General features: G+C 51.0%; 1 protein-coding gene across 1 annotated transcript in view; it reads left to right on the forward strand.

Annotated features, from left to right (window-relative positions):
• Window positions 1-723: 723 nt before the first annotated feature.
• The window catches only part of TG (thyroglobulin), a 244,300-nt gene continuing 218,775 nt past the window's right edge, over window positions 724-26,248 (forward strand). Inside the window, exons 1-11 of the mRNA XM_026495381.4 lie at window positions 724-790; window positions 1,720-1,828; window positions 3,170-3,267; window positions 4,340-4,543; window positions 4,911-5,070; window positions 12,691-12,797; window positions 13,501-13,644; window positions 13,847-14,032; window positions 17,487-18,581; window positions 19,015-19,602; window positions 24,185-24,424. Of these exons, the coding sequence (XP_026351166.3) occupies window positions 724-790; window positions 1,720-1,828; window positions 3,170-3,267; window positions 4,340-4,543; window positions 4,911-5,070; window positions 12,691-12,797; window positions 13,501-13,644; window positions 13,847-14,032; window positions 17,487-18,581; window positions 19,015-19,602; window positions 24,185-24,424 (2,998 nt within the window). The remainder of the gene's footprint in view (window positions 791-1,719; window positions 1,829-3,169; window positions 3,268-4,339; window positions 4,544-4,910; window positions 5,071-12,690; window positions 12,798-13,500; window positions 13,645-13,846; window positions 14,033-17,486; window positions 18,582-19,014; window positions 19,603-24,184; window positions 24,425-26,248) is intronic.

Raw genomic sequence — 26,248 nt, forward strand, 5'->3', positions numbered from 1 at the left:
GAAAACACACTGCTTTAGGGTCTCTATGCAGAAGGTACAGTCCCTGCGGCCTTTGGGGTGGGGATTCTGAAGTCCTGGGTGGAGGGGAGAGGAGAGTAAGTATGATTAGGAATGTGTGTGTGTATTTTTCTTTCCTCACTAAAATTCTTATATTCTGTACTAACGACTTTGCCTGTTCCCTGCCATATTCTCATGGCCTGGAATAGTGTCCGCCGGTGGGGGGCTCTCAAAAATATTGATGGATGGATGGATGGAAGGAAGGAAGGAAGGAAGGAAAGAAGGAAAGAAGGAAGGAAGGAAGAGAAGAAGAAAGGAAGGAGAGAGGAAGGGAGAAAGGAAGGAAGGAGGAAGGGAGGGCGGAAGGGAGGGCGGAAATGCTGTTCTCCCAGGAGCGCTGAGCCTTTTGGCCCGCAGACTTGCAGAGCTTGTAAAGATGAATTCACTTCACTTGTAAAGATGAATTTCAAAGCCTCCCCAGCCCTGTTCTGCTCCACAGAGCCTCAACAGGATTCTCGTCCCCCACTGGCCACACGAGTGTCCTCAGAGGGAGAACAGACGCAGGTGGAGGACCCCTTGTGACCAGCAGAGAAAACAGGGCAGGCACTGCGTCACTGAGTGCCCGTGGGCGGGGGAGCTGCTCACGGCAGCGCTATAAAGGCTCCCTGGCCAGAGCCAAGGGTGAGCAGGGGCTTCTAATCCTTCATCCCCAGAAGGGCCCACAAAATGGGCCTGGCCTTGTGGGTCTTCAGTCTGCTGGGCTCAGCCTGCTTGGTGTCGGCCAACATCTTCGGTGAGTTATGAGCCCAAGGCCATGGAGCAGAGGGTCTGGAAGGAGCTCTCAGGCTCCTGGCAGCCAGACTCTGCCCCAGTGCCTCGGAACATTTGCGATCTCATTCAATCCTCACAGTGTCCTGAGGAGGGTTTTCAGATGAAGAGACAGAGGTTCAGAGAGGTGGACTGAATTGCCTTGAGGTCATTTTAGCTCACCCCACCCCATCCTTTAAGTGAATCTTTGCACTGGCAATTTTTTTTTCTTTAATTCCCTTAGCTAGCTGAGGCCATCCATGTGAGGCATTTGGAGAGTAGTCCAGTCCACAGGTAGCAAAACCCCAAATCCACCCAAATAGACATAAGTTCGAACAGAGGCTCAGCCTCTTGCTTTGGTGACTTTGGGTAAGTCTAAGCTTCAGTTTTCTCATTGGAAAAGTAAGCCAGTGACACCTCCAGACGTGGTTGTGACTTCCCAGTAAGTGCCTACATGTCACATGCCTTCTCAAGGGAGATGATGACTTGTGAGAGTTACTAATTAGTTTGCATTCCTGACCTGTGCCAAGAAGGTGTCCTGCCCCCAGGGATGGTTTGATAAACCCAAAAGCACCTTCTTTCTGGTGTTCAGACCTAACCCCACCGAGGCTCAGGGGAACATGAGGTCTGAGTTTGGACTTTGAATCCTGCTCTTGCCAGTGGTTGTGACCTTGACCACATGCCTGTCGCGGTCTTAGTGACACAAGGGTGAAATGCAGACATCACTTCCCAGGAGAGGCTGAGGGTTAAACGAGCCAATGGCATACTTAGAAACGCGTGCATAATGGTCAGATTGTGAGTTAGGATGTGATTGTTGATCATGATGCCAGAAATACAACCCAGGAGAGCGTCTGTGTCTTTGCTACCGGACTCCCATGCGTACGCTTCCCTGATGAGCGGCTTCCCTCTCCCCAGAGTACCAGGTGGATGCCCAGCCCCTGCGTCCTTGCGAGCTGCAGAGGGAGGAGGCCTTTCTGAAGGGAGCAGACCACGTTCCCCAGTGCACAGAAGACGGCAGCTACCAGTAAGGCTTCCTCAGCCCCGTGGACTCCCGGGGCCCTAAGAAAACTTCAATCTTATCTCATCCCCTCCCCCCGACCCTGCGAGGTGCCCTCACTCTCCCCCGCCCGTGCCCATGACATGCGGCCACTGTCACTTGGGGGGTGCCCGCCTCTCGGGTCTGTTCCTCAGGCTGATGGACACTGGATAATCTGACCAGAGCGCCCCAGGCCCTGCTTCATCCCAGCCAGGACCGAGGACTTCCCTTCTTTTCCTGCCAAATCTTGCAGTGTAATTGCTTTAATGAAAGGGGTGGGGGATTGATGTGCTGCCCCCACCTCCCCCCCGTGGGTGCTCTTGAGAAGTCAGGTAGGGGGGACGTACAAGCCGCCTGGACGGACGTACAAGCCGCCTGGACCTCAGCCCTGCCGAGGCCTGTGATCTGGGCCAGGCGCTTCTGTCTCCCCACAGTGAGCTCCTTTCCGGAAGGGGGTTTGGCTGCCCTAACGTGAATGTGCATCCGGGACTGTCCGTGTAGAACGGAGCGATAATCTAAATAACTGCCCGGCAGAACGTATAGGGCTCCTTTGTGTGGGCCTGGAGTTTGACATTCCCGTGCAATTGTAGTCACGTTGGATGAGGGGAACCCCGTCCACGGACTGCATTCCAGGAAACCCCTGTGAGTCATCCCTGCCTACCTTTGTTTTCTATGCGCTCTTAATGCGCCCCGCAGCACCCGACACACTCCCGAGAGTGCAGAGACCCTGTGGTCTGGCCCCTGCATTTGGGCTTCTGGAACATCTGGAGCAGCCCAGGAGGCGGGGGGCGGCTGGCCTTTGAAGCCTTATTTATGTCGCCGTTCCCCGTCCCTTGCAGTTCCAAGCCCCCCCCACCCCCGGTCCTCCTCAGGAGGCTTGCCTATGCTTTTCTCTTCACCCAGAGCACCTTGGACCTCCTTCTGCCCCTAGGAGGACACCTGATCATTCTGCGGGCCTCATTGCAGCCACCACTTGCCGCGGGCAACCCATGAACGGGGCTCCCTGTGTAACCCACGCCCAGGGCTCCTCTCTCCGCCGGCCCGGACATCACTGATGTTTTGCCCGCCCCTGGGCCACTTAACAAGGGCACTGCCTTTACCCACTTGTAGACAGGATGGCTGGAGGGTGGATGGCTGAGATGTCTCGGGGATGAGCAAGATAGGAAAAGTCCTGCTTTGGCGCTAGGTCGCCCACCCCTCTCCACTCCATGTCTCCCTAATTTAAATGAATTAAAACTCAGAAGACCGGAAAGGAAGAGGAAAACTAAGCTGGGTTGCAGCTCAGGGCCCCAGTTACGCTGTCTGTGTGTGTGTCTTTCCTGCCCGTAGGACCGTCCAGTGCCGGAATGACGGGGGCTCCTGCTGGTGCGTGGATGCCGACGGCAGGGAGGTGCCCGGCAGCAGGCGGCCTGCTCGGCCCGCGGCCTGTGAGTGCAATAACGGGTCCTTGTGGGAGGGAAGGAGGGTCCCTGTGACCCGGCAGGTCTCCCTCTGGGCTGCTGGACATTCCTCTTCCAGTTAGGATAACAGTTCCACACACAAGGCCCTCCCTCCTGCAGGACTCTGAAAATCCAGTGGGTCCAACAAGTCATTTGTTCAGCAAACAGGTGCTGAGCTGGCCCGCTTGCCAGCTACCAGCCTGGCACTGAGGAGGCCCCAGGGCCGGACATCCAAGGCCTCTGGAAGCAGAATTAGGCCGCGGACACATCTAGTGCTTTCTCGCCTCAGATGTTTCTACAAGCTGAGACTTAGGTGAAAATTTCCCTGTTAAAAATAATGATTATCATGTGTAGCCAAAGAAACACAGCCCCCTGTAAAGCATGTCAAAGCTAAGCCTAAAACAAAGGTCCCTGGAAGTTGGTCATCTTTAAATGGTGATATTGAGCCTGGAGCCAAAGATCTCCTTTAAGGAGAAAAGCTCTGTTTGGGGCACAGGGTCATTCGCGGCCAGCCTGGCTAGCCTGGGGAGCAGACTGGCTCCCAGCGCGCTCTGGCTGAATGACCCCAGCCCGGTCCCACACCCTCATCTGTTACACGAACGTAGGATCCGCCTCACAGGATTTAAGGCACAGATCGAACCCTGGGCACACAGTAGGTATTCAGCAGGGGCAGTGATTGTCAAGGTCACTAATCTAACGGACCGGACCGAGGAAGGCGGTTGTGTTCCAACCCTACGGATAAGGAGGGAGGCCCAGAGTGGTGCAGGGAGGGTTCCGCAGGGAGGGTGTGGGCAGGGGCACGGGAATGCGGTTCGACAAGCTCTGCAGCGCCGGGACTGTGGGGGGTCCGGTGCACCGATGGGCACTTGGAGTCGGCCCTTCCCTGGGATAAAGCCAGTAGGAGCGCTGGCCCTGAGCTCTCCGCCAGCTCTGAGGATCCCTGGGTTGTGGGCCTGTCCTTCCCTCTCCCCCGGGGGTGGGAAGGACATACCCAATCTCCAGGGAGGGAGCCCGGCGCTCTCCCCGCAGCCCGCTCTGACACTGCTCTTTGCACCCTTAGGTCCATCTTTCTGCCAACTGCAGAAGCAGCGGATCTTGCTGAGCGGCTACCTTAACGGCACGGCCACAGCCTACCTCCCCCAGTGTCAGGATTCGGGGGATTACGCGCCCGTGCAGTGTGACCTGGGGCGGGAGCAGTGCTGGTGTGTGGACACAGAAGGGATGGAGGTGTACGGGACACGCCAGCGAGGGAGGCCGACACGGTGTAAGTCTCTGGAGCCCCGGCGGCCCGCATGTCCCCCAGTGTGCGCAGCTTCCCACATGTAACCGAGACCTTCTCAGGTCTCCCTGACCAAAGGAAGAGGGCCTGGCCCTCAGTACAGAAAATGAGAGCATTTTAGGAAGGTTTTATCACTTCTAAAGCTGCCACGTGCTGCACGATCGGGATTTGCTGGCTGGTGGTTAGAAGCATAGGCATGGAGGTCAGCGAGCACTGGCAAGTCCCCCGCACAGGACTCGGTCTCTGTGTGGTCTAGGTCATATGTCTTGGAGGCACGTCCCCCTCCGGACTGCAGAAGTGCACGCCCCTACTCGTACCTAAGCATTGAAGATTTTTCCTTGGAAATGCTCAGGTCCCAGGAGCTGTGAGATAAGAAACCGCCGTCTCCTCCACGGGGTGGGAGACAAGTCACCTCCCCAGTGTTCTCCAGATGGGGGCTTCCTGCCTGTCCAGTGCAAGTTTGTCAACACCACAGACATGATGATTTTTGACCTGGTTCAGAGCTACAACAGGTAAGGGGAGCTGGCCTCTGGGGTATGCGCAATGCTGGGCCATCTCTTGCTACCCCCCCGCCAAAGCTCATCCTCACACTGGGGCTGGGGGCTTTGGGGTGTCGGAGGCACAGGCTGGTGGGAGTCGAGAGAGGCCTCACTCTCATAAGCTGCTGGACATCTGAAGGATAACAGCATTTTTAACAAAACAAGCTGGCAACAGCCATCCGAATTAAAAATACGTGAACCCCACCCAAGGGCCAGGCGGGCCACAGAAATAAAAAGACCAGAAAGCGAAGACACACGTATTAGGATGTCTACGGCATTGCTTCTCACTGTAGCAGAAAATGGAGAACAAAGTGACTGAGAAACCCAAGGTGGATGGCTGGATAAACGGGCCGCCACCGTAAATAGTTATGCAGCCGTTAAACAGAAGTGCACTGGAGCTCTACCGGTGGATTTGGAGAGGGAGCTGCAGCATATGTTATAATTTGATACAAGATACAAAGCACTTGTATGGTTTACTTTGTACAAAACAAGTGAGCACACATCCTTTTACGTGCGTGGACAGTGATGCAGTTCTGCTTGTGTCTGTGCCGGACGAGGTGAGCACAGGGGATCGGATGCATGAGTGTACACGGGGTGGCGATCACGGCCATCGGCAGGGTCACGTTGCTGTGGAGAAGCAGGGGTAGGGAGAAGGGAAGCAGCGGAGAAGGAGAAAAGATGGCACTCTTGCAAGCATGGGCCTGACCATATTTATGCGTTTTTGTAAATTGCGTGTATGTATGCACCTATAAATAAGCGTAAAGACTGAAGTAACAACCGTACAAAGGGAAATGCATGGTAGATCTTGGCCCAAATAATCAGATTGCTCTGGTTATTCAAGCTGGGCACTTCATCGTTGTCAAGGGCCAGCACAGACTTCAGACATGATTGAAACGCCCTGAGCGAAATCAGTAAGAGTATTAGTCTGTGAATACTGATGGGAATTCTCTGGGAGAACCTGAGCCTCGGTGTGGCTGCCTTCCAAAGCCACCCGTTTCTTTCCCTCTCCGAGAGAGAATTCCCATGGGCTGTGCCGGGAGGGGTCGCAGGATCATGGGCCATAGGAGCGGTTCCATAGACAAGCCTTACTTGAGCTATATATATTTTTAAAATGCAAGCATTTCGAGTTAACTCCATGAAATTTCTGTTTGTGTAGGTAAAAAGAGTTGAACATCAGCAATTTCTTATGTTTAATTTAATACACAAAATTCTGAACTCTGAATTCCCCCATGGCACCAGGAAGCTGGCCTTGAACTGTTCTTTTTAGACTGATCACACACGGTCCAGCAGTCCAGCGCTCTGTGTCCCTCTGTGTCCCTTTGCCTTCTCCTTCCGTCCATGTTACCTGCCTGGCCCCATAGCATTTGCCTCTGTGACCGTCATTCGAACTTGGCCACTGCTTGGCAATGTGACCTGTTCATTTACCCTCTCTGTGTCCCTGTGCCTCAGTTTCCCCATCTGAAATATGGAGACAGCTCCCTGCCCACTAGGTCCTGGTGAGGATCTGATGAGGCCTCGTCTATGAAACCACTGAGACAAATGCAAATTATTATGCATCTGTAGGGATTCCTCCTGTATCACCGAGCTGCAACAAATGTAAATTAAGTTTTTTTTTCCCTCCCAGGCATAGAGAATGGCCTGCCTGTGTGCACATAAGAATTTCCCAAAAGCCCGATTTACTGATATTCCTTGGTGCAAACCAGTGTGCGCTCAGTTCAAGTTCAACTGAGTCCTTACTCTATGCAGACAATTTGACATCCTTCTGCCTCCTTTACTACTTACAGAAATAATTATGTTCTCCCGCAGACAGATGAGGAATCTGAAACACAGGGCCTAAGGAGCTCACCCTGGGAAGCACAGTCAGTGGGCGCTGGAGCTGTTTGGCTCCGCTTACTATCCCACACACCCTCGATTCAGCTCTCTTTCCCTGCAGCACCCAGCATAGAGCCTTGTGCACAGCAGGCGTGCAGTCTACGCTTACCACCAGTGCATTCAAGAGCGTCTTTGCGGGCGCTAGCTTGAGGCGCAGTTCCCAGCTCCTTCCACGAGAGGGCAGTCAAGTTAAATACAAAAGTTCAAGACTAAGCATCCATTGTTTAAGAGAGACAAACAACAAAATTTACTCCTGAAACGGGATCCTTTCCTTTATGTTAGCAAGCATGTCTCAGGGGGGAGTTCCGATTTAGAAAGGTCATGGGAAGGGTTGGGTGGTTGGTTACTGGAAGCCCAGCCGTATTCAGGGGTTTCTTGATAAGCCGACCCGGGCGGTGCCAGGCCCAGCTGCTCCACAGGGCATGGTGGTAGGAGCCACAGAGGCCACGTAGAGAGTCTAAATTCCCTCCCTAAGGTTGCAGATAAAATACAGGATGGCCAGTTACATTTGAATTTCAGATAAGCAAGGGGTAATTTTTTAGGATTAGTGTGTCCCCAAGATTGCGTCAAGAATTTTGAGCCCGTGGGGGGAGATTGGGTATATTCTGAATTTAGGAAAGAATGGACTGGCCAGGGAAGAGCAGAAGGGGTGCGGGGAGGCAGCTCTGTGGGTCTGGAGGCTGCTGCACAGGTCCAGGTGAGAGGCCATGTTGGCGCAGACCGAGAGCTCATGATGGAGAGCACAGTGAGGAGACGGGAGGGCTGGAGAAACATTGCTGAGAAACATTGGTGAAGGTGGAGGGTGATGGAGAGGAAGAGCGACACCCAGGTCTGGTTTCTGGGCGCATGGGACGGGATGAGTTTGGAAAAGGAAAGTCACAAGTTTGATTTTGCAATACTGAATCTGAGAGGCTTTCTTTGGGACATTTAAGTGGAGATGATGATGCAGCTGACTTATTTGCACGTGGCCGGTAGGGGAGGCCGGAAGCCTACGGCGAGCTCATCGGCCAGCCTGCTGTGGGTTCTTCATGTGCTCGGTGACGATTTGCCCTTGAACGTGGCCGTAGTGTTTGCCCATTTGAAGCAGGTCCTTTGGCCTCCTGAAGGCCATGGCTGAGGACACCTGTTTGGCTGGTGACTTTGAAAACCATGTCGTGGTGTGGAGTAAGCGTTGCTGGTTTTTCTGACTCTACCCCGCTTCCCCACTGCCTTCACCCACCACTCACTGGAGAACGCATTCTGGCCAAGCAGACTGTAGGTCAAGGTTTGAAGAGCTGATGCCATTGCCAGGCCTTAGTGGTCCAAGCTAAAAGTCAGTTAATTGGTTTATCAGCTCTTGTCCTTAGTGACTAAGCAACCTCAGACTTCCTTAGCAACCGGTCTTCCTGCAGATCCTTGGCCACCCATGCCAATCAGATAACCCCATGAGAAGGATCAGATGCATCTTAATGTGTGGCAAAGAGACATCATTACAGAACATGGGGAGAAATCTTCGTAGACTGATCGTCGCTTACCCTCATGGGAGACATCCATGCCAGGTCACGGCTCCTATTTGAAGGAGCGCGCTTCTGGCACCTAGATTGCTAATTTATTAATTGATGGTTAGATTTCTGGAGGGACAGTCTGTGGGTAGAGTGGAGAATCTGACTGAGTAGCGGTGTCCGCTGCCTGAGCCCAGGGCACGGATGCTGTTCTGCACGCGACCAGGACCACGTGCCTGGTGGGGTCTGACGTTTCATGTTCCAACTGAGCCTGAGCTGTGATTTCTCTGACTCTGGGTTGGCCCTAAGCTGAGCATCAACTCAGGACTGCCACCTTTCCCCTGCACTATGATTTTCTTTCTTGAGAACGTTCTTACGATCCTCCTGAGGTTTGGCTTTAATTCGACCGAAGGGAAATACGTTGTTTCCACTAGATGAAATACATCATTTTTTATTTTTAAGGTTTTGTGCTGATTTTCTCTTCCTCCTTTCTTCTGACACACCCCGAACAGGATAGAAATGGGAAATAGAGGAGATCACAGGGGAGGCAAAATAAGGGTAGAAAATAAGAATAACACAAGGCAAAGGTGGCTACGTACCACTCATTCTATGAAGTTTTCTTTTTTTTTCTTTTAAAAAGGTTTTATTTAAATTCCAGTTATTTAACATACAGTGGAGTAGTAGTGTCAGGTGTATAATTTCACGATTCAGTACTTACATAAAACACCCAGTGCTCATCATAACAGAGCACTCCTTAATCCGCATCATCTATTTAACCCATTCCTTCCATATCACAAGTGAAAGGGTTGCATATTTGTCTCCGAGCACCTTATAACCAGAGGAAGAGAAAACACTCTCAGTTTTGGTTTCCACCAGATAAAAGTAAACCTGTTTTTCAGAAAAACACAATTTTTCTTCTATTGAAGATGGAAAAATCTTTGTTCCTCCGATCTTCATAAAAGGGACGATGCCCTTTGCCATAGGGTCCTCTATGACTTGACTATGCCCTGCTGCTAGCAAGCCAGTCTGTTTCCTAAGACCCTTGTCTAGAAGGAGAGTGGGCATGGAGCTTTCAGGAACAGTGTGTTCATGGTAGAGATGCTTGCGTCCCGACATTCTCCACCAGACTTGTGCTTCCCCCAGTGATGACCAGCCTCTCAGTTTCTTTTGCCCACACTCTTGTCCTCCACCCCTGCTTTTGAACTTGGGGACATGCTGATGATCCTTCTAGACACGTTCTCCATTCTCTCCTTGCCAAATCCTTGTTCTTAGTTTCAGAATCCCACTCCAGACTCACTTCCTCCGGGAGCATTCTTTGGCTGTGCACCAGGTTCCAAACCTGGCTGGCCCAAGTATTAGGATGGAGCCTTCCCCCTCTTTCCTCTGGACCTGAGGTTCAGTGTCAGTAGTTGGACTTTTGTTGGGGGGCAGAGAAGGGTGGGGATCTAATAAGCATGAGGTTGGAAGCATGGCAGAGGCCGTCCCACCCTGGCCTACAGGAAAGCACTGATGACAGTAGAGAAGCAGTGACTAAGCCATCCCAGTGCCCATGGCTATGCTGGAGGAAGATTCTAGAATTCAGAGTGGTGATACCGTTCCAGAAATCAGCTACCAAAACCAGATTGTATCAAATCTGACTTGGGAAACAAAGGAAATCGAGGAAGTTCAGAGTTTGAACTTCTTATTGATGGTGGGGTGCTCTGAGGAACAGGCTCTGTCTCCGAGGCAGCCCCCCATCCCACCAGCTGCTGCTGAAGAGCGACCAGGTGCGACGGACTCAGGATGCCTGGCCCCGGGTCTGGGCTGGGCGAGCTCACCACTCTGAATCCCAGGGTTCTCAGGTGAAATGCAGCTTTTGAAGGGTTGTTGTGAGGATTCAGTGAGATTAGAGGGTGCTTGGTGCAGTGTCTGATCGTCCAGAGCACGCCCTCTGTTATTTTCTGGAGTAGTAATGATCAGCAAGGACCCCGTGTGGCTAGGCCAGGGCCGGAGCTCTGACACGTCTGGCTCCAGACCCGAGCTCTTTTCCGTGCACACAGCACTGTCAGCGCAGGGGGTCTGCCCCCGAGGCCAGCAGAGGACAGCCCTCGAGAGTCCAGGTGGCAGTAGCTGCCTTCAGGTCGTCTTCCTGGGGGGTCGGGAGGACCCCCTTCCAGCTGAAGCCACCGTGATCTCCCGTATGCAAGGAGGAGGGATATCGGGAGTGAGGTCCATGCAAAAAGCACATGGAGGCCCAGGTACTGGGTAGCTATTAAGACCGTAAACCCAGAGAGGACTCTGACCCTGACGTGGTGGGAGGAAGATGATTCCAAAGTCCTGCTGCTTGCCCGGGTCCTGGGACATGACCCTGAAGTGGGCCTTTGGGTCGAATCAGCAGCACATGGGTCTAGAGTGATTGAAACTTTCTGTGCGTCGTGCTCGAATGGGTTTCAGGGCCTGGGGTCAGCCAGGTGCCCCATCCATGCGTTCTTTGGCGCACGTGTCTTCCACATCTGTTAGATACCCGGGAAAAAGCAGAGGAGAGTCTCCGAACAAAACAGAGTCACGTGCCTTTCAGAATGTGGGACAGGAACCAGGTGCAGCCAGCATACACGGAATAACACCACTGGCAGACGTAGGCAGCACGTGGTGGGTAAGACCTGGGTTTAAACTCTGTCTCCCACTGCTGTTTCAAGATTGATGGCCGACATACCTTCTTCACCTCTAAAATGGGTACGAGAACATACCACCTGCCTTTTAGGAGTGTAAGTGTGTTAAATAGGTCAACGTGTATCAAACGTTTGACACGTTGTCTCTTACAGGGTAGTGCTCAAGTAATGCAAGTGATTATTACGCCAGGATTAGTGCTTTTAGAATTGAATTATCCCAGGTTTCAATTCATGAATTTTTATTATATACTCTCCAATCCATGGCAACTGGGCAAAGTGATTTTTTGGTTTCTGTTAGGCATAACTCACTGTTACACTCCTTTCGATTTAACTCACAGGTACACAATAAAAGACCAACAATATGGGAAAAAATCCATAATGGTGTAGTGCTTTTGTAGGCTTTGTGTTGCGTATTCATTCCCATGCAAATTAGCTAATACTTGTTGCAGCCCCCGTTCAGGCTCTGAGCAGCTCCTGTGTTATCTGTGGCCTTCTGATGGTGGTTCGTTTGCACTGTGCTCATTGCAGTGTCTACACAGGCCGTGTTGTAGTCTACCCTTGTTATCTAATGTTATGCATGCATCCGTGTAGGAAATTTGCTATCATTTACTTCTTAATTTTCCTATTGTTGGACACTAAGGTTGTTTTCAATGTTTTGCGGGGTAGATGGTGCAGCGGTGGGTCTCTTTGTGCAGAGAGCTGCTGCTTCTGCTAACTTGTTTGGGGATATCTTTCCAGACATAGGTAGAAACACATTATGCTTGGTTCTCAGGCACTAGCCCTCTAGGGCATAAAAACAAATCTCTCGATGTTGCCTAAAGATGAAACATTCCTCTCTGGTTGCTAAATCCTTGCGCATGGGGAGAACTCTTCGGTACAGTTTCACATCACCTAGCTTCATCTTACTTCCAGGATCCGGAACCCAGCCGATTAGCTCCCGAAGGAGTTGCCAGGTCGGACATGGCTTGGGCACCCTTTCTCTGCCCTTGTGGGACGGGATGTGTAGCCCTTCTAGTGGTGTCATGTTGATTTCGTGTGTTTTCAACTATGGAACTGTGAAATGTCCTTAAGAATTTCCTATGGTGGAATCTGGCTTCTTTTCAAGTTCTGGAAAAGTTGTCAAGGGCTCTGCAGTCCTTTGATCTCCCCACATGAGATCATCTACAATGAACCATATGTTTGTCAAGCAGACTTGGCCTTCAGTCCCTGGAGTTATAGTCTAGTAAAGTTGTACTCCAGTAATGTGAGGTTCGTCACCTGTTTTCCACCTGATCCTAGGAGGCACACACTTGGGTAGGAACTGGTGAAGTGCCACGAGGGAGGGAGACGACTAATTAGTAGGTGACAGCTGAGCACAGTTTCACTGTCCCTCGTCCAGCCCGGCTCTGGCCAGGTAAAACCAGCTTAGGAAAGAAATGCATTTACTGCAAGAAACATGGAGCACATGGCATGAGATTAAAAAAAAGAGGAAAAAAAAGCAGACATTCCTTCTCTCCAGATGGGATGAGGCCACATTTACTTATTTCTGCAAGAAGAGCTTGTGAAGCCTCGTGCTTTAGGAAACAGTGACCATAAATCTCATTGTGTCTTAGGTTTCCAGATGCCTTCGTGACCTTCAGTGCCTTCCGGAAAAAGTTCCCCGAGGTGTCTGGGTATTGTCACTGTGCGGACAGTCAAGGGCGGGAGCTGGCTGAGACAGGTAAGTGCACCTCAGATAAGTGAAGGGGGAGAGAGAGGCATTCCCCAAACCCGAAAGCCTAAGTATCATTGCCTGCCAAGCAGAAAGAGCAGTGTCTGCCTGCTCCTTTGCTAGGCTGCCTGGGGTATTGAAGAGACCACAGTTTGCAAATGTTCAGCTATGGTGCTTTGCACGCAGCTGCTGGTACATATGGAGCCTTTGTGCGCACTGGAAAGAGGCGTCCCGCTCTGGGGCAGATGCAGCTCTGAGCCTGGAGAATTGAACACAGGATGCGTTTTAATCTGCTCTCGTGAGCAGTGCTCCTTTGTGCTGTGAACAACCTGCACAACTGCACATGGCAGCCCTGACTTTGGAAACCATTAAAATATTTTTTCTTTCTTTCTTTTTTTTTTTTTTAAGATTTAATCCATTGAGAGGGTGGGGGGAGGTAGAGAGAATCTGCAGCAGACTCCCTGCTGAGCACAGAGCCCAACGTGGGGCTCGATGTCACGACCCTGAAATCATGACCTGAGCCAAAATCAAGAGTCAGACACTTCACCGACTGAGCCATCCAGGCGCCCCCGAAACCATTAAAATCTTGATCAGACCTGATGCATAGTGATGCCCGCCTAGGCGCCAGCCCCCTAATGTCTGTTTGATTGGCCAGGTCAGAACTTCCCTTCCAAATGCACCCGGCCCTCGACACGCTTCTGTCCTCACTCAGGTTTGGAGCTGTTACTTGACGAAATTTACGACACCATCTTTGCCGGCCTGGACCTCGCTTCCACGTTCGCCGAAAGCACCCTGGTGCGGATATTGCAGAGACGGTTCCTAGCCGTTCAGCTCGTCGTCTCTGGCCGATTCCGATGTAAGTACCGAGTCGACGACACGTGCGCGTCTCTGCTTGGAGGAGACCACTTGGGTTTTAGCGTCGCCGCAGCCACCATGGCTGTCCCCCCGAAGCGGGCGTGAGGGTTTACGACGCTGTCAAAGCAAAGAGAACGCGTGCTGTCCACGCGGGAGCCTTGCTTCCACGCTGTCCTCCCCTTTCCCTCCCGCCTCTCCCCTAGGCCCCACAAAATGTGAAGTGGAGCGGTTCACAGCGAGCAGCTTTGGTCACCCCTACATTCCGAGCTGCCGCCGCAACGGGGGCTACCAGGCGGTGCAGTGCCAGCGGGGAGGGCCGTGCTGGTGTGCGGACGCCCAAGGGAAGGAGATCCATGGAACACAGCGGCAAGGCGAACGACCGTCCTGTGGTGGGTTGCCTCTCTGGGGCCTTCTCTTTTGTTCTCGTCCGGTCATGTGACTTTGCCTGTTTGTCCAGACCAAGCGCTCCACAACCCGTTCGTTCCACGGCCTCCTGAGTGCATCCCCGAGGCCCTTCGAGGAACGTGATGGAAAACCCATTTATCGTCATTAACTTCCAACATCTTCCTCCTTCTGTGTTAGACATAGGTGCTTCCTCGGTGAGCTCAGAGAATACTGGGGGCCTCCTAGGTGAAGAAACACAAGGGAATTATGTTTACTTGCGGCACGAGAGAAGTGGGTCCCAGTAACTAAAGCAGCGCCAAGCAGGGTAGGGTCACTTCTATCTTGCACAGTGTGTGAAGAGGAGACGTTCAGGAAGGCGTCATGGAAGAGGTCAGGCTTGATTAGAGTCTTCTCCAGTAAAGATGGTTCCTGAAGGAGGAAAATAAGGAGAGGCGTTCTCTGTCTGTAGAGCGGGACAGTCAAATTGTAAGGACATAAATAATAGGCGTTGACATGCTACTGGTCACTGAATCTGGACGGAGGCCATAGAAACAAATTGTTGGCGTCTGAGCAGGGTGGGGCTCTGCACTTTAAGCCTGGGGGTATGGTCGGGCTGAGACAGAGCGGTCTTTCCTACCAAAGCAAAGGCTGGGGCACTTCATCCTGGAGGTCAGGTGAAGACGTTGAGGGGTTTGAACCTGGAGAGTTCTGTGATGGGTTTTGTGTATAAGAAAGACCACCCAAGCATCCTGCTTCAAGGAGAGGTTAGCAGGATTCGACTGCAGGCCATGAAGCCAGTGTGAAGGTCATTGCAAGGTCCTGAAGGACGAGGAGGGGACTATATTACTTTCCTGGGTCACTGCAACAAATGTCCACAAATTCAGGGACTTAGAACAACAGAAGTGTATTCTCTCACAGTTCTGCAGCCCAGAAGTCCAAAGTCAAAGTGTCAGCTCCGTGCTCCCTCTGAAGGCTTCCGGGGAGACTCTTCCTCGCCTTTTTCCTGGCTTGTGATAGTTGCCGACAGTCTCTGGCATTCCTTGGTTTGTGGCAACGTGGCCTCCAACCCTGCTTCGTCATCTGCTGGCTGCCTTCCCTCTGTGTCTGCTTCTGTGTCTCTTCCTCTCTTCTCGTAAGGACGCCGGTAATATAAAGTTAAGAGCCCACTCGACCCTAGTATGACCTCGTCTTAACTATCTGCGTCGACAATGACCCTATTTCTAAATAAGGTCACATTCTGAGGTTCCAAGAAGGATGTGAATTTTGAGAAGACATAATCAACCCAGCACAGGGACCAACACGAAAGAAGTGGCGGTCTGGGGAGAGGGGTGTGGACGTGAGAAGTGTCGCAGGACACTCCAGTAAGATTCTATTGCATCTTACCTGTAAGATCCCAAAGGAAGTTAGGGGTGACGGCGAGGGAGGAATCCAGAAGCTGGACGGATTCCACAGGATCGCAAACAGTGAAAAAAGGAGGCAGGCAAGTCTTTTTATAGCCTCAAAAGAGATCAGTGCTCATGTTCATTGATGTCTCCAACTTCACATTCTGAGCGTTGTGTACGGTGTTTGCTGGTACTCTATCTGCCAAGCGTGAGAACGCAGAAGAGCATTTTGAAGCTCTGCCTTGAAGGCATTTATGATCGCGCTGTCATTCTCTTAAAACCGAGAGAATTTTGTGCCCTCCACTTTGCCGGTGGAAATGGAGAACTGTGGTTTCCAAATTAAAACCAGAATGCTATCAAATGCAGCGATCATATATTTTTACACTCTCCTCTCTGGGGCATCCGTCCTATTTCCATGCAAACAGATGCCACGTGGAATCAACGTCCGACTGTTTTTGCCTTGGTGACACTACATAACAAACGAATGGAAGGGATATGCCCTTAATTTGGAAAGAGAATAAGCAAAGCAGTGAAATTTATTTCTTCCCTACCTTCCTGTAATACCTTCCATTCAAGGCAGCCATGGCCTGGTAGAGGGATGTGTTAGGGGTTCGGATGTTGCCAGTCTGTTTTCTCTCTCTGACCACATGTTCCAGTTCTTTCTCTGTTGCCTGGTTACAGAGGGAAATTGGCTGACTTCCTTTTTGGCATCCGTGTGAACCGAAGGGAAAGAATTATTTTTAAAAAGTTGGGAGTGGGTGGGTGGGTAGCTGAAAAGGACCTCTCAGATTTACGGTTTGATGGAGAAACATGGAGCTTACTTGCTTCCACCTGTGTGATGGAGACGCTTGGAATTGGAATTTGAAGTCTTTTTTCTTAAAGTGATTGCAGTCAACCTAGAATATTCAGATAGCATGACCTGACCATGCATGGAGTTGACTGAGCTGATCACTGTTTAATTAATAACTTCAGGGAAAGGTCAGGAAGCTTAGAAAAATGTGCTAAGTGTGTTTGCTGCATTGGGCATTATTGTATTATATTATAGGAAATACCCTATATCCTGTAATATATTATATATTACAACATAGGAAAATATTTTTTTATTATAGGAAATACTAATAGCATTTAAAGTATGGTTCTCTTGCTCCAAGAGACTATAAACTAGTTAGCCTAGACAAGCCTGCCCACAAGGAGGGATTAGGCAGCCACACGAAGAGCATATAATGAAGCATTAAAGTCCATTAAAAATTCCAACAAGAGAATGCTGGGGGGAAAAAAACCCCAAACATTTCATTAAAAACAAATAGGCATTTGTTGGTGTACTAGTTTCCTAGGGCTGCCATAACAGATTACCACAAACTGGGTGGCTTAAAACAACAGAAATTTATTTCCTCCCAATCCGGAGGCCAGGAATGTGCAGTCGAGGTGTTAGCAGGGCTGAGCTCCCTCTGACGGCTTTAGGGAGGAGTCCATCCTTGGCCTGTCCAGCTTCCGGCGGCTGGAGCAATCCTTGGCCTTCTTGGGCTTGTAGCCACATTCTGCCCCCATCTTCACATGACCCTTTTCCCTGTGTGTCTGGGTCTTCACATGGCCTTAGGAGGACCTCCATCATTGGATTTAGGGCTCACCCGAATCCAGTGTGACCTCATTTCAACTAATTACATCTGCAAAGACCTTACTTGCAAATGACGTCACGTGCTGAAGTTGTGGGTGGATAGGAATCCTGGGCTGAGGAGACAGGGAGGACTTTTGGTGCCTGTGTGTGATCAGGTTTTCAGAAAGGGGGCTGGTGCCCATGAGCCTTGCCTTAGAAAGGGGTCACCCTCCAGTGAAAGGTAGGAGAGGGAGTCAGGTCAACTGGAACACTCCCTCCCCCAAATGGCCACCACAGATCCTGCTGGGGGTGGGGGGCATAGAGAAAAATAAAGAGATAAGAAGAGAGAGAAGGCAGAGATAAAAATGTCGATGTTCTTCACTGATATTTTGGACATCTTACTACCAGAAGGATCTCTGGGGTTGTCTCAGGATTACTTGTTGACGTTAACACCATTTCTCCTGTTTGCTCTGTCTTGTGCAGCTGAAGACCAATTCTGTGCCTCAGAGAGGAGGCAGGCCCTGTCTAGACTACACTTCGGGCCCTCAGGCTACTTCAGCCAGCACAGGTTGTTCTTGGCTCCTGAGGGAAGACAGGTGTCTCCGAGAGTAGCCAGATTTGTCACATCCTGCCCACCCCTGATCAAGGAGCTCTTTGTGGACTCTGGGATTCTCCACCCAATGGTAGAAGGGCAGGACCAACAGTTTTCTGCCTCAGAAACTCTCCTCAGAGAAGCCATTGGAGCGATTTTTCCTTCCCGAGAGCTGGCTCGTCTTGCCCTTCAGTTTACCACCGACCCAAAGCGCCTCCAGCAAAACCTCTTTGGAGGGAAATTTTTGGTGAATGTTGGCCAGTTCAACCTGTCTGGAGCCCTTGGCACAAAAGGCACATTTAACTTCAGTCAATTTTTCCAGCAGTTTGGTCTCCCAGGCTTCCGGAATGGAGGGACCAATCTATCCAAGCCCCTCTCCTTGGGATTTGATGCAGATCCTGCCACAGAACCCCCTGAAGCCTCTAAGAAGGGAGCTGCTACGAATAGGCCGATTGTGGGCAGCTTTGGCTTTGAGATCAACTTGCAAGAGAACCAAAATGCCCTGACATTCCTTTCCTCTCTCCTGGAGCTTCCAGAATTCCTTCTCTTCCTGCAGCAGGCTCTTTCGGTGCCAGAAGACATAGCGAGGGATCTGGGTGACGTGATGGAAATTGTGCTCAGCTCCCAGGGCTGTGAGCAGACGCCTGGCAGTCTTTTCGTCCCACGGTGCTCGGCAGAAGGAAGCTACGAGGATGTCCAGTGCTTTGCCGGGGAGTGCTGGTGTGTGGATTCCCGGGGCAAAGAACTTGCTGGCTCCAGGGTTAGGGGTGCACGGCCCAGGTGCCCCACAGAGTGTGAGAAGCAAAGGGCTCTCATGCGAATCCTCTCGGGCAGCCTGCCCGCTGGGGCCAGCCTGTTTGTCCCTTCTTGTAGCAGCGAGGGGCATTTCCTACCCGTCCAGTGCTTCAACTCAGAGTGCTACTGCGTGGACGCCGAGGGTCAGGCTATTCCTGGAACTCGAAGCGTGCCTGGAGAGCCCAAGCCATGTAAGTCTCTGGAGTAGCCAAACCACAGATCCCGATTCTCTCTTGGGCCCTGACACAGTGCATTACAGAAAAAATGGATTCCGTTGTAGCTTACGTCCCAGCTGCTAGAATGGCACAATTTGCCAGTTCATGTAAAAATGGTCCAGAAAAGGGTTGATACTGTTAATCATTCTGGTGAGTGAATAGGGAGACTCGTTTGGCCTTCAAGAGCTCAAAGCTTCCCGTAGTACTGACAACAGCCAGTCACAATAGTGCCCATGGGGTGATGGGGATGCTCTCTGTCTAGATGCTATTTCCAGATTTATGGTTGATGGGATTTCTGTGGCTGCGTAAGGTTTTAGATAGGGTTTGAACAGTCAGGGGTTTTCATCTTGATCTTTCTTGGGCTCATGGAACTTTTTCACCTGACATACCTTCTCCTTGTTCCTCGCAGGCCCCACCCCCTGTCAGTTACAGGCCGAGAAAGCCTTCCTTGGGGTCGCGCGAGCGCTGGGCTCCGGTTCCAGCATGCTGCCCTCCTTCTCCAGCAGCTACGTCCCGCAGTGCAGCACCAGCGGGCAGTGGAGGCCCGTGCAGTGCGACGGGCCCCCCGAGCAGGCCTTCGAGTGGTACGAGCGATGGGGGGCCCAGAACAACAGTGGCCAGGAGCTGACCCCTGCTGAGCTGCTAGGGAAGATCATGAGCTATCGAGAAGCAGCTTCCGGAAGCTTCCAACTCTTTATTCAAAATCTGTATGAGGCTGGCCAACAGGGCATCTTCCCAGGGCTGGCGAGATACCCTTCTTTCCAAGACATCCCGCTGGCGGTGATGGAAGGCAACCTGACCCAGCCTGGTGGGAACATCCTTCTGGAACCCTACGTCTTCTGGCAGATCCTGAATGGCCAGCTCAGCCGGTACCCAGGGCCCTACTCAGACTTCAGCACTCCTCTGGCGCACTTGGACCTTCGGAGCTGCTGGTGCGTGGATGAAGCTGGTCAAGAACTGGAAGGCACCCGGACAGAGCCGAGCAAGGCCCCAGCATGTGAGTTAAGCCATGTGGAAAGCTGAATCTGTGTTTGTACCAACAGGGTGTCTAGTGGGGGGGGAGGTGTTGAATGTCAGAGCTGGCATGGAGTTCGGGTATGGCCGTGGCTGGAGCCCCAGAAGCATTAGCCGGCTCTGGCTGCTGTAACAGATACCACAGACTGGGTGGCTTCACCAGGAGACGTTTCTTATAGCTCTGGAGGGTGCAAGTCCAAGATCAAGGCATTGGCAGGTTCCGTTCCTGGTGAGAGCCGTCTTCTGGCTTGCGGAAGACCACCTTCTCGCTGTGTGTTCACACGGCAGAGAGAAAGAGCTCTGGTCGCTTCATGGTTTTATAAAGACACTAATCCCATCGAGAGGACCCCACCCTCCGTGGCCTCTTCTAACCCTAATCACCTCCCAAAGGTCCCACCTCTGGGTACCATCACCTTAGGGGGTAGGGCTCCAATGCCTAAATTCTGGGGGGACAAACATTCAGACCACGGCACCAAGGCTCCTAGAAAGGAAGTGATTTCCCTACACGCCGGCAGTGGGCAGTGGCAAAGTTAGCGTAGTTCATTTTTAAATGTTCGTGTGATCGATTATTTAAATCAAGGCCTCACATTTGAGCCGGATGTCGTCTGTGTGCAAAGCATGATCTTAGGACCGACAAAGTCTGTCAGGTAGGTGTCACCTGGCTCTTGCCCCTCTGTAATCTCGCACCAATCAGGGGCAGCGTCTGATTCACCAACACACGTTGGGACTGTACTCACAAGGATGGGCTAGGCGCTCTGGGCCTCAGGAAGGGCTCCTGCCTTCAAAGTGTCTTTAATTTATTTGAGGAGTTTAATTGCACGACTGATTGGAGAGCAGCTGAAGAGGTCTGTAAGTTCAACTCTGTGGCAGCTGGACTTATAGGAAAGCTGTGGTCTCAGAGGCATAAGCAGAATGAGGCTGACTCTGTCTTCAATTAAAATGTCTTATTACCAAGTGGCCCTGCCAGAAGCTTGAAAGGATAACGAGACGGAGTCGACACTTACTATCCAATGAGAAGCCCTCTAACCAGCAGTAGCTGAGATTACAGGTGCTATTTCAGCTCTCCAAGGCCAAAGAAATCTCTCAATCCAGTCTTTGCAATGTTCAACATTGTCCACACCTTTCCGGATCCTGTTAACATCAGTCAGACGATTTGGACATTAGCCAAAGTTTAGGCTTAATTTGTTTTTAAAGATTTTATTTATTTATTTGAGATAGAGAGAGCACAAGCAGGGTGAAGGGCAGAGGGAGAAGCAGACTCCCCACGGAGTGGGGAGCCCGATGCAGAACTCGATCCCAGGACTCCGGGATCATGACCTGGCTGAAGGCAGACGCTTAACCAGCTGAGCCCCTCAGGCACCCCAAAATTTAGGCTTCAGCAGCAAGTGGGTTTTTAGAATGTTGGGACATAGGAACATGCGGTGAGAACATATTGAATGCCTGGAGACCCCCAACTAGGGTTCTCCACTGAAGAGCCGAGTCCCAGCAATGGGCTGACCCCCAAGTGAACGCATCGACGCCAGCGTGCCTGTTCCATAAAAAGTCTCCTTCATTTTTTTTTGAGGTTCTCTATGCCAACGGTCACGAGTACCCACACGAGAACCTTACCATAATTTCAGATACTTTAACAGTGAATTTGGTCCTCTTTGGATCCGATTTTTGAGGCCCGAGTTGCTGAGACCAAAAGCACTTCACAACTGTAGTCGCTAGGTTTCCCGCCTTGGCCTGAGTGCCGGGCAAAGCATTAGAACCAGGCTCAGAATCTGCGGGCCTTTCCCGTGAATACCAAGGCCCCGTGGAGAGGAGATCACCGGGGTGTACAAGATAATCCGCCGGGAAGCAAGCATTAGAGCTTCTACCTGTAGGTAGTGTTTTCCCTTTCCTTCTAAGGTTCTGCTTTTAGTTTTGCAGTGACCTATTTTTTTTTTAGACTTTATTTATTTATTTTTTATTATATTATGTTAGTCACCATACAGTACATCCCTGGTTTTTGATGTAAAGTTCGATGATTCATTAGTTGTGCAGTGACCTGTTTTTAACAGCTGCACCAGCTGAGGGAACTAGACCTACTCATTTATTATAGTCAAACGTGTATTTGCTTTACAGATAAAGAAAGACGCATGGTCTGGGGGCACACGTTCAAACTCTTTTGTTGCTGGGGCATAGGATCCAGAGGGTTTGATGGCCAGGGGTTCGGAGCCTTGACACTACAGCGTTAGTGTCATTTTGGGAAGCTGTTAGAAATTTAGAAGCTTGGACCCCACCTGCTGAATCAACACCTGCATCACTCCAGGTGGCCCAGGAGGCTCTGAAGCTCCAGAAAGCTCGAGAAGGGCTGGCCTAGGGGACACAGTGCTGCTTCTACTAGGGTCTTCAGCCCTGTTTCTACCACCTACTCCTCTGTGGCCAGAGTCACAACCTTGGTTTAGTCAGTAAGGTCTGGTTAGGATGAACAACTCCCTCAAAGGTTGTTGTGAGCCTTGTGAAAGGTAATCGATGTAAAGTGCCAGGTCTGGTGCATAGAAAGTCCTTCCTAAATGGCTGTATTCATGCAAATGACAGTAAGTAATAGACTGACCGGTGACCTTCCTGCCTGTAAGCAGGGCGGATGGCTCCTGCCTCTGGCGGCATGAGGTCAGCTCCAGTCCATATCATAATCTCCAGCCTGTTTGAAATTTTGCTTTCTTTATTTAATATGTAATTATGGACAACTACTGTATACACAGTGCTGTATGATGGGAAGAGAGTCCTAAGAAAGGTGTGGTGTCTGCTCTCAGGAGCTCAGAGACCGGTGGGGGAAACTGACATGTCATCATGTAAATAATAAACAGAAATGCTAGAAGTATGAGCACAGAAAACCAGTGGAGGATAAGCCCAGAGACTGGGGCAACTCACTGGTTGAGGAATTAGGTAAAGGTTTGCACTGCATCAGCTTCTAGATTGTGAAGGATGTTTGCCCAGCCAAAAATGGGTAGCAGGCCCTTCCTGATAGAGGAAATGGTATGTGCCAGGTCAGGGCAGCCGAAAAAGGGTCTGCGTTGTTGGGAATGGGGTGGGGAAAAGCTCAGTGTGGTAGGAAGGGAGGGCACTTGGGAGGGAGTGGTGGAAGAAGAAGGTAAAGGTAAATCTGGGCCAGATTTTAAAAGGTCTTATGTGTCAAAAACATCTTACATGTCCAGTTACAGCATTTTCATTCTTTTCTGGAAGAAATGGATAGCAAGCATAGGTTTCTAGATGGCAGTTTTCGCTTCAGGGATTCCTGACCCCTGGGATTGATAGACTAGATGATTTGATCAAGAACATCCACAGAAAGCAATAATGTCTTCAGATTCCGAATTCGAGGGTTTCTGCTGATTCCGTGTTGTCAAAAGAACCCGCTGAACACATTCACTGTTGAATTCACAAAGGGATTGGCTGTGAGTAAATATGGCCAGTGTGACTTTTGTTCATAGTGACAATTTCGAAGACGAGATGTGCCAGACACTGTGCCATGTTCTTCAGTTGCAATACCTCATAGAATAATTATGAAAAGATGTCCCAGTCATCCCCACTTCACAGATCACCAGACTGAAGCTCAGAAGAGTTAAGCACATTATCCAAAATTACACAGCTAGTAAGTGAGGACACTGATGTTTGAATCCACGCTCTGAGAGCCATGCTCTTTTCTCTTTGCAAGAATAATTCTCTACTAACCTACAGTGCTTCCCTTCAAGTTTTGGTGTCCATCCATCCACCCGTTTATCCACTCATCATCCATCCATTCATCCACCCGTTTATCCACTCATCCATCCACCCATCCATCCATCTATCCGTTTATCTACTCTCCCATCCATCCATCCATCCATCCATCCATCCATCCATCCATCCATCCATCCATCCGTTTATCTACTCTCCCATCCATCTAGCCATCCATCTAGCCATCCATCCATCCATCCATCCATCCATCCATCCATCCATCCATCCGTTTACCTACTCTCCCATCCATCTAGCCATCCATCCATCCATCCATCCATCCATCCATCCATCCATGCATCCATCCATCCGTTTATCTACTCATCCATGCATCCATCCATCCATCCATCCATCCATCCATCCATCCATCTATCCATCCATGCATTCATATCTGTCTATCCTTCCATTGGAGGCAGCTGGTCAAGACCTCTGGTTCTAGAGTCCTACTGAGTAGACTAGAACTCTGAGTCAACTACTTGCTAGCTAGGATGGAGCCTACATGACTTTAAGTTGTATGGCTTCTCCACGCCTCAGTTTCTTGTCTGTAACACACCGATAAGAATACTATCTTATTGGGCTGTTGTATAGCTTAAATTAGCTTGTCTGTGTAAATGTGTTAGTGTAACATCCAGCGTGGAGTAGACATTAGCTAGTGCTCGACTTCTTACACAGCAGGTCCTCTGTCAATGGTGAGTGACTGAAGTTGTGGAGATGAAACCGAAGAAACATCCCAGGCTGTAAAAAGATCTGGGTGAAGGAAATATCTGTGGCAGACATGTGTGCATGTCTCAGAGGGGGCGAGGTGTCCAGCCATGATGTCTTTATTCCCCCAGGTCCTGGCTCTTGTGAGAAGGTGAAGCTTCGTGTCCTGCAGTTCATTAAGGAAACAGAAGAGATTGTCTTGGCTTCCAACAGTTCTTGGTTCCCTCTGGGAGAGAGTTTCCTAGCGGCCAAAGGAATCCGGCTGACCGATGAGGAACTCTCCCTTCCTCCACTCTCTCCATCCCGGGAGTCTTTCTCAGAGAAGTTTCTGAGTGGGGGCGATTATGCCATTCGTCTGGCGGCTCAGTCTAGTGAGTGTCACGCTCTTTGACTTCTTGTTCCAGCTCGTCGGGGAGGCAGGGGCTTGGGTTAGTTGCTCTTCAGTCCTCCTCAGGACTTTGTGGCCCTGGTTTTCCCAGGCCGGTGGGTCCCCGGGGAAGAAAAGACAAGGTGGTTTTGTGTATCTGCCAAAGCTGGAAGGATCCACACCTCTCCAGGATGTTCCCGAATCCACCAGCACGGCCACTTGGGGGCAGGTCTCTACATTTCATCACGCAGATGGTGCCCACGGCCCACCACGCAGCCAAACATTCTTGCTAGAATGTGAGGGGTTCCCAGCCCGAAATGCTCGTGGTCTGTTCTGAAGCTTCCCTCTACTTCCATTGGAAAAAGGAGTTGCACGAGAACGGTGCCCACACTCACCATCCATGATTCTTCTCAGATGCAGAGACTGGGGTTCAGTCACATGCCCGAGTTAACCCAGTGAATAGCTGGTGGAGCCTGGATGGTTCTGGCCCCGAGCCTGTGTCCCCTGCTTAGCTGACCCCTGGTGCCCAGAGTCTGGGGCTGTCTCATCCCAAAGCCCCTGCTCGTCCTCCACCACCCTCAGCCTCTGAGGCAGGAGGTCCGACCTCTCTCCCGGGTCTCCTATTGTCCCCACACCAGCTGGGCAGGGACAAACATTTCCTCTACTGCAAGCATCCTGAGTTCCCCACTCCTTGTCAGACGATCTCAGTGGATTCCCTGTCTGGGGTTTTCTGGGCTTGGGTCCCACAACAGCAAAGCGGTGCTCCCCCTGACAACATCTGTGCCAGGACGAGAGCCCCCCACTCCTGCAGGCCAGAGCCTCCCTGATTTCTCCCCCATGGATGTCTGCTGCTACCGCCTGGGGATGGGGACTCAGGTGTCTTTGCTCTCCAAACCCCAGTGAGACTCTCCCAAGTGCCATCTTTGTTTTCCGCCTTGCTGCCATGCCAGTTGTCTCTCTTGGAGCACGAGACACCACGTCTTGTTCATCTTTATATCACGGGGCCCGGCACAGTGCCTGACAGAGAGTGGGAAGCTGGTAAATGTTGCTAAACTATCCTCCTTGCTTCTTTTGTCCCTGCTTTCTTTCTCTTCCCTCTTCTCCCCTCCTCCTCCCCACACTCGGACACTTCTTATCTCTGTTCCTCAGAGACATGGGGATTTCTGCTTTTGGCAAGACACCAGTTGTGTTCCATTTTGTCCCTGGACAAGATTTGATGTCATCAGAGGGATCCGTGGGATTGATGCTCCTGCAGATGTGAGCACTGGTCAGGGAGGGGACTTGAGCAGAAGGGGAGAAGTACTTCTTGGTGCCGTAGAGACCTAGTCACTGAATGGCACGATGGCATTTTCTTCAGAAGTCAAGTTAGGGAAGTTCCTCTCTACCTAGCAACACGCTCTGACTTTGCATGTCTAAGGCGGTAGTGAAAAGAGGAAGGGTCCATAGAGAAGGACCTGGATTGCTCATTTCTCTTGAATCCCTCAAGATGAGAGGAGGTGTCTCTAACCTTGCAGAGGAGAGGAAGCTCTTTGTGTGTCGGCCTCCAGGTCCTGCAGAGTCTGGGGATTGAGAGCCCAGGGGCAAAAGAGATGAAGGGTCACGAGTGTCTTTGGCCAACAACATATGGTCACAGTGTCCTTGGGCTTAAGGAGGGTGAAGGAGGGGTGTGGGAGTCCTTGAACTCGGCTGCGCTTGGCATGAGTTTGATGATCTTTTGATATAAATGTCACACTTACCCTGTTGGGTAAGTATTAGAGCCATTTCTTTGATGGGGAAACTGTGGCTCAGAGAAATTAGGCAACTAGCTCATGACCGCTAAGATCACTCA

The sequence above is a fragment of the Ursus arctos genome, unplaced genomic scaffold (assembly GCF_023065955.2).
Source record: "Ursus arctos isolate Adak ecotype North America unplaced genomic scaffold, UrsArc2.0 scaffold_6, whole genome shotgun sequence".
NCBI lineage: Eukaryota > Metazoa > Chordata > Mammalia > Carnivora > Ursidae > Ursus > Ursus arctos.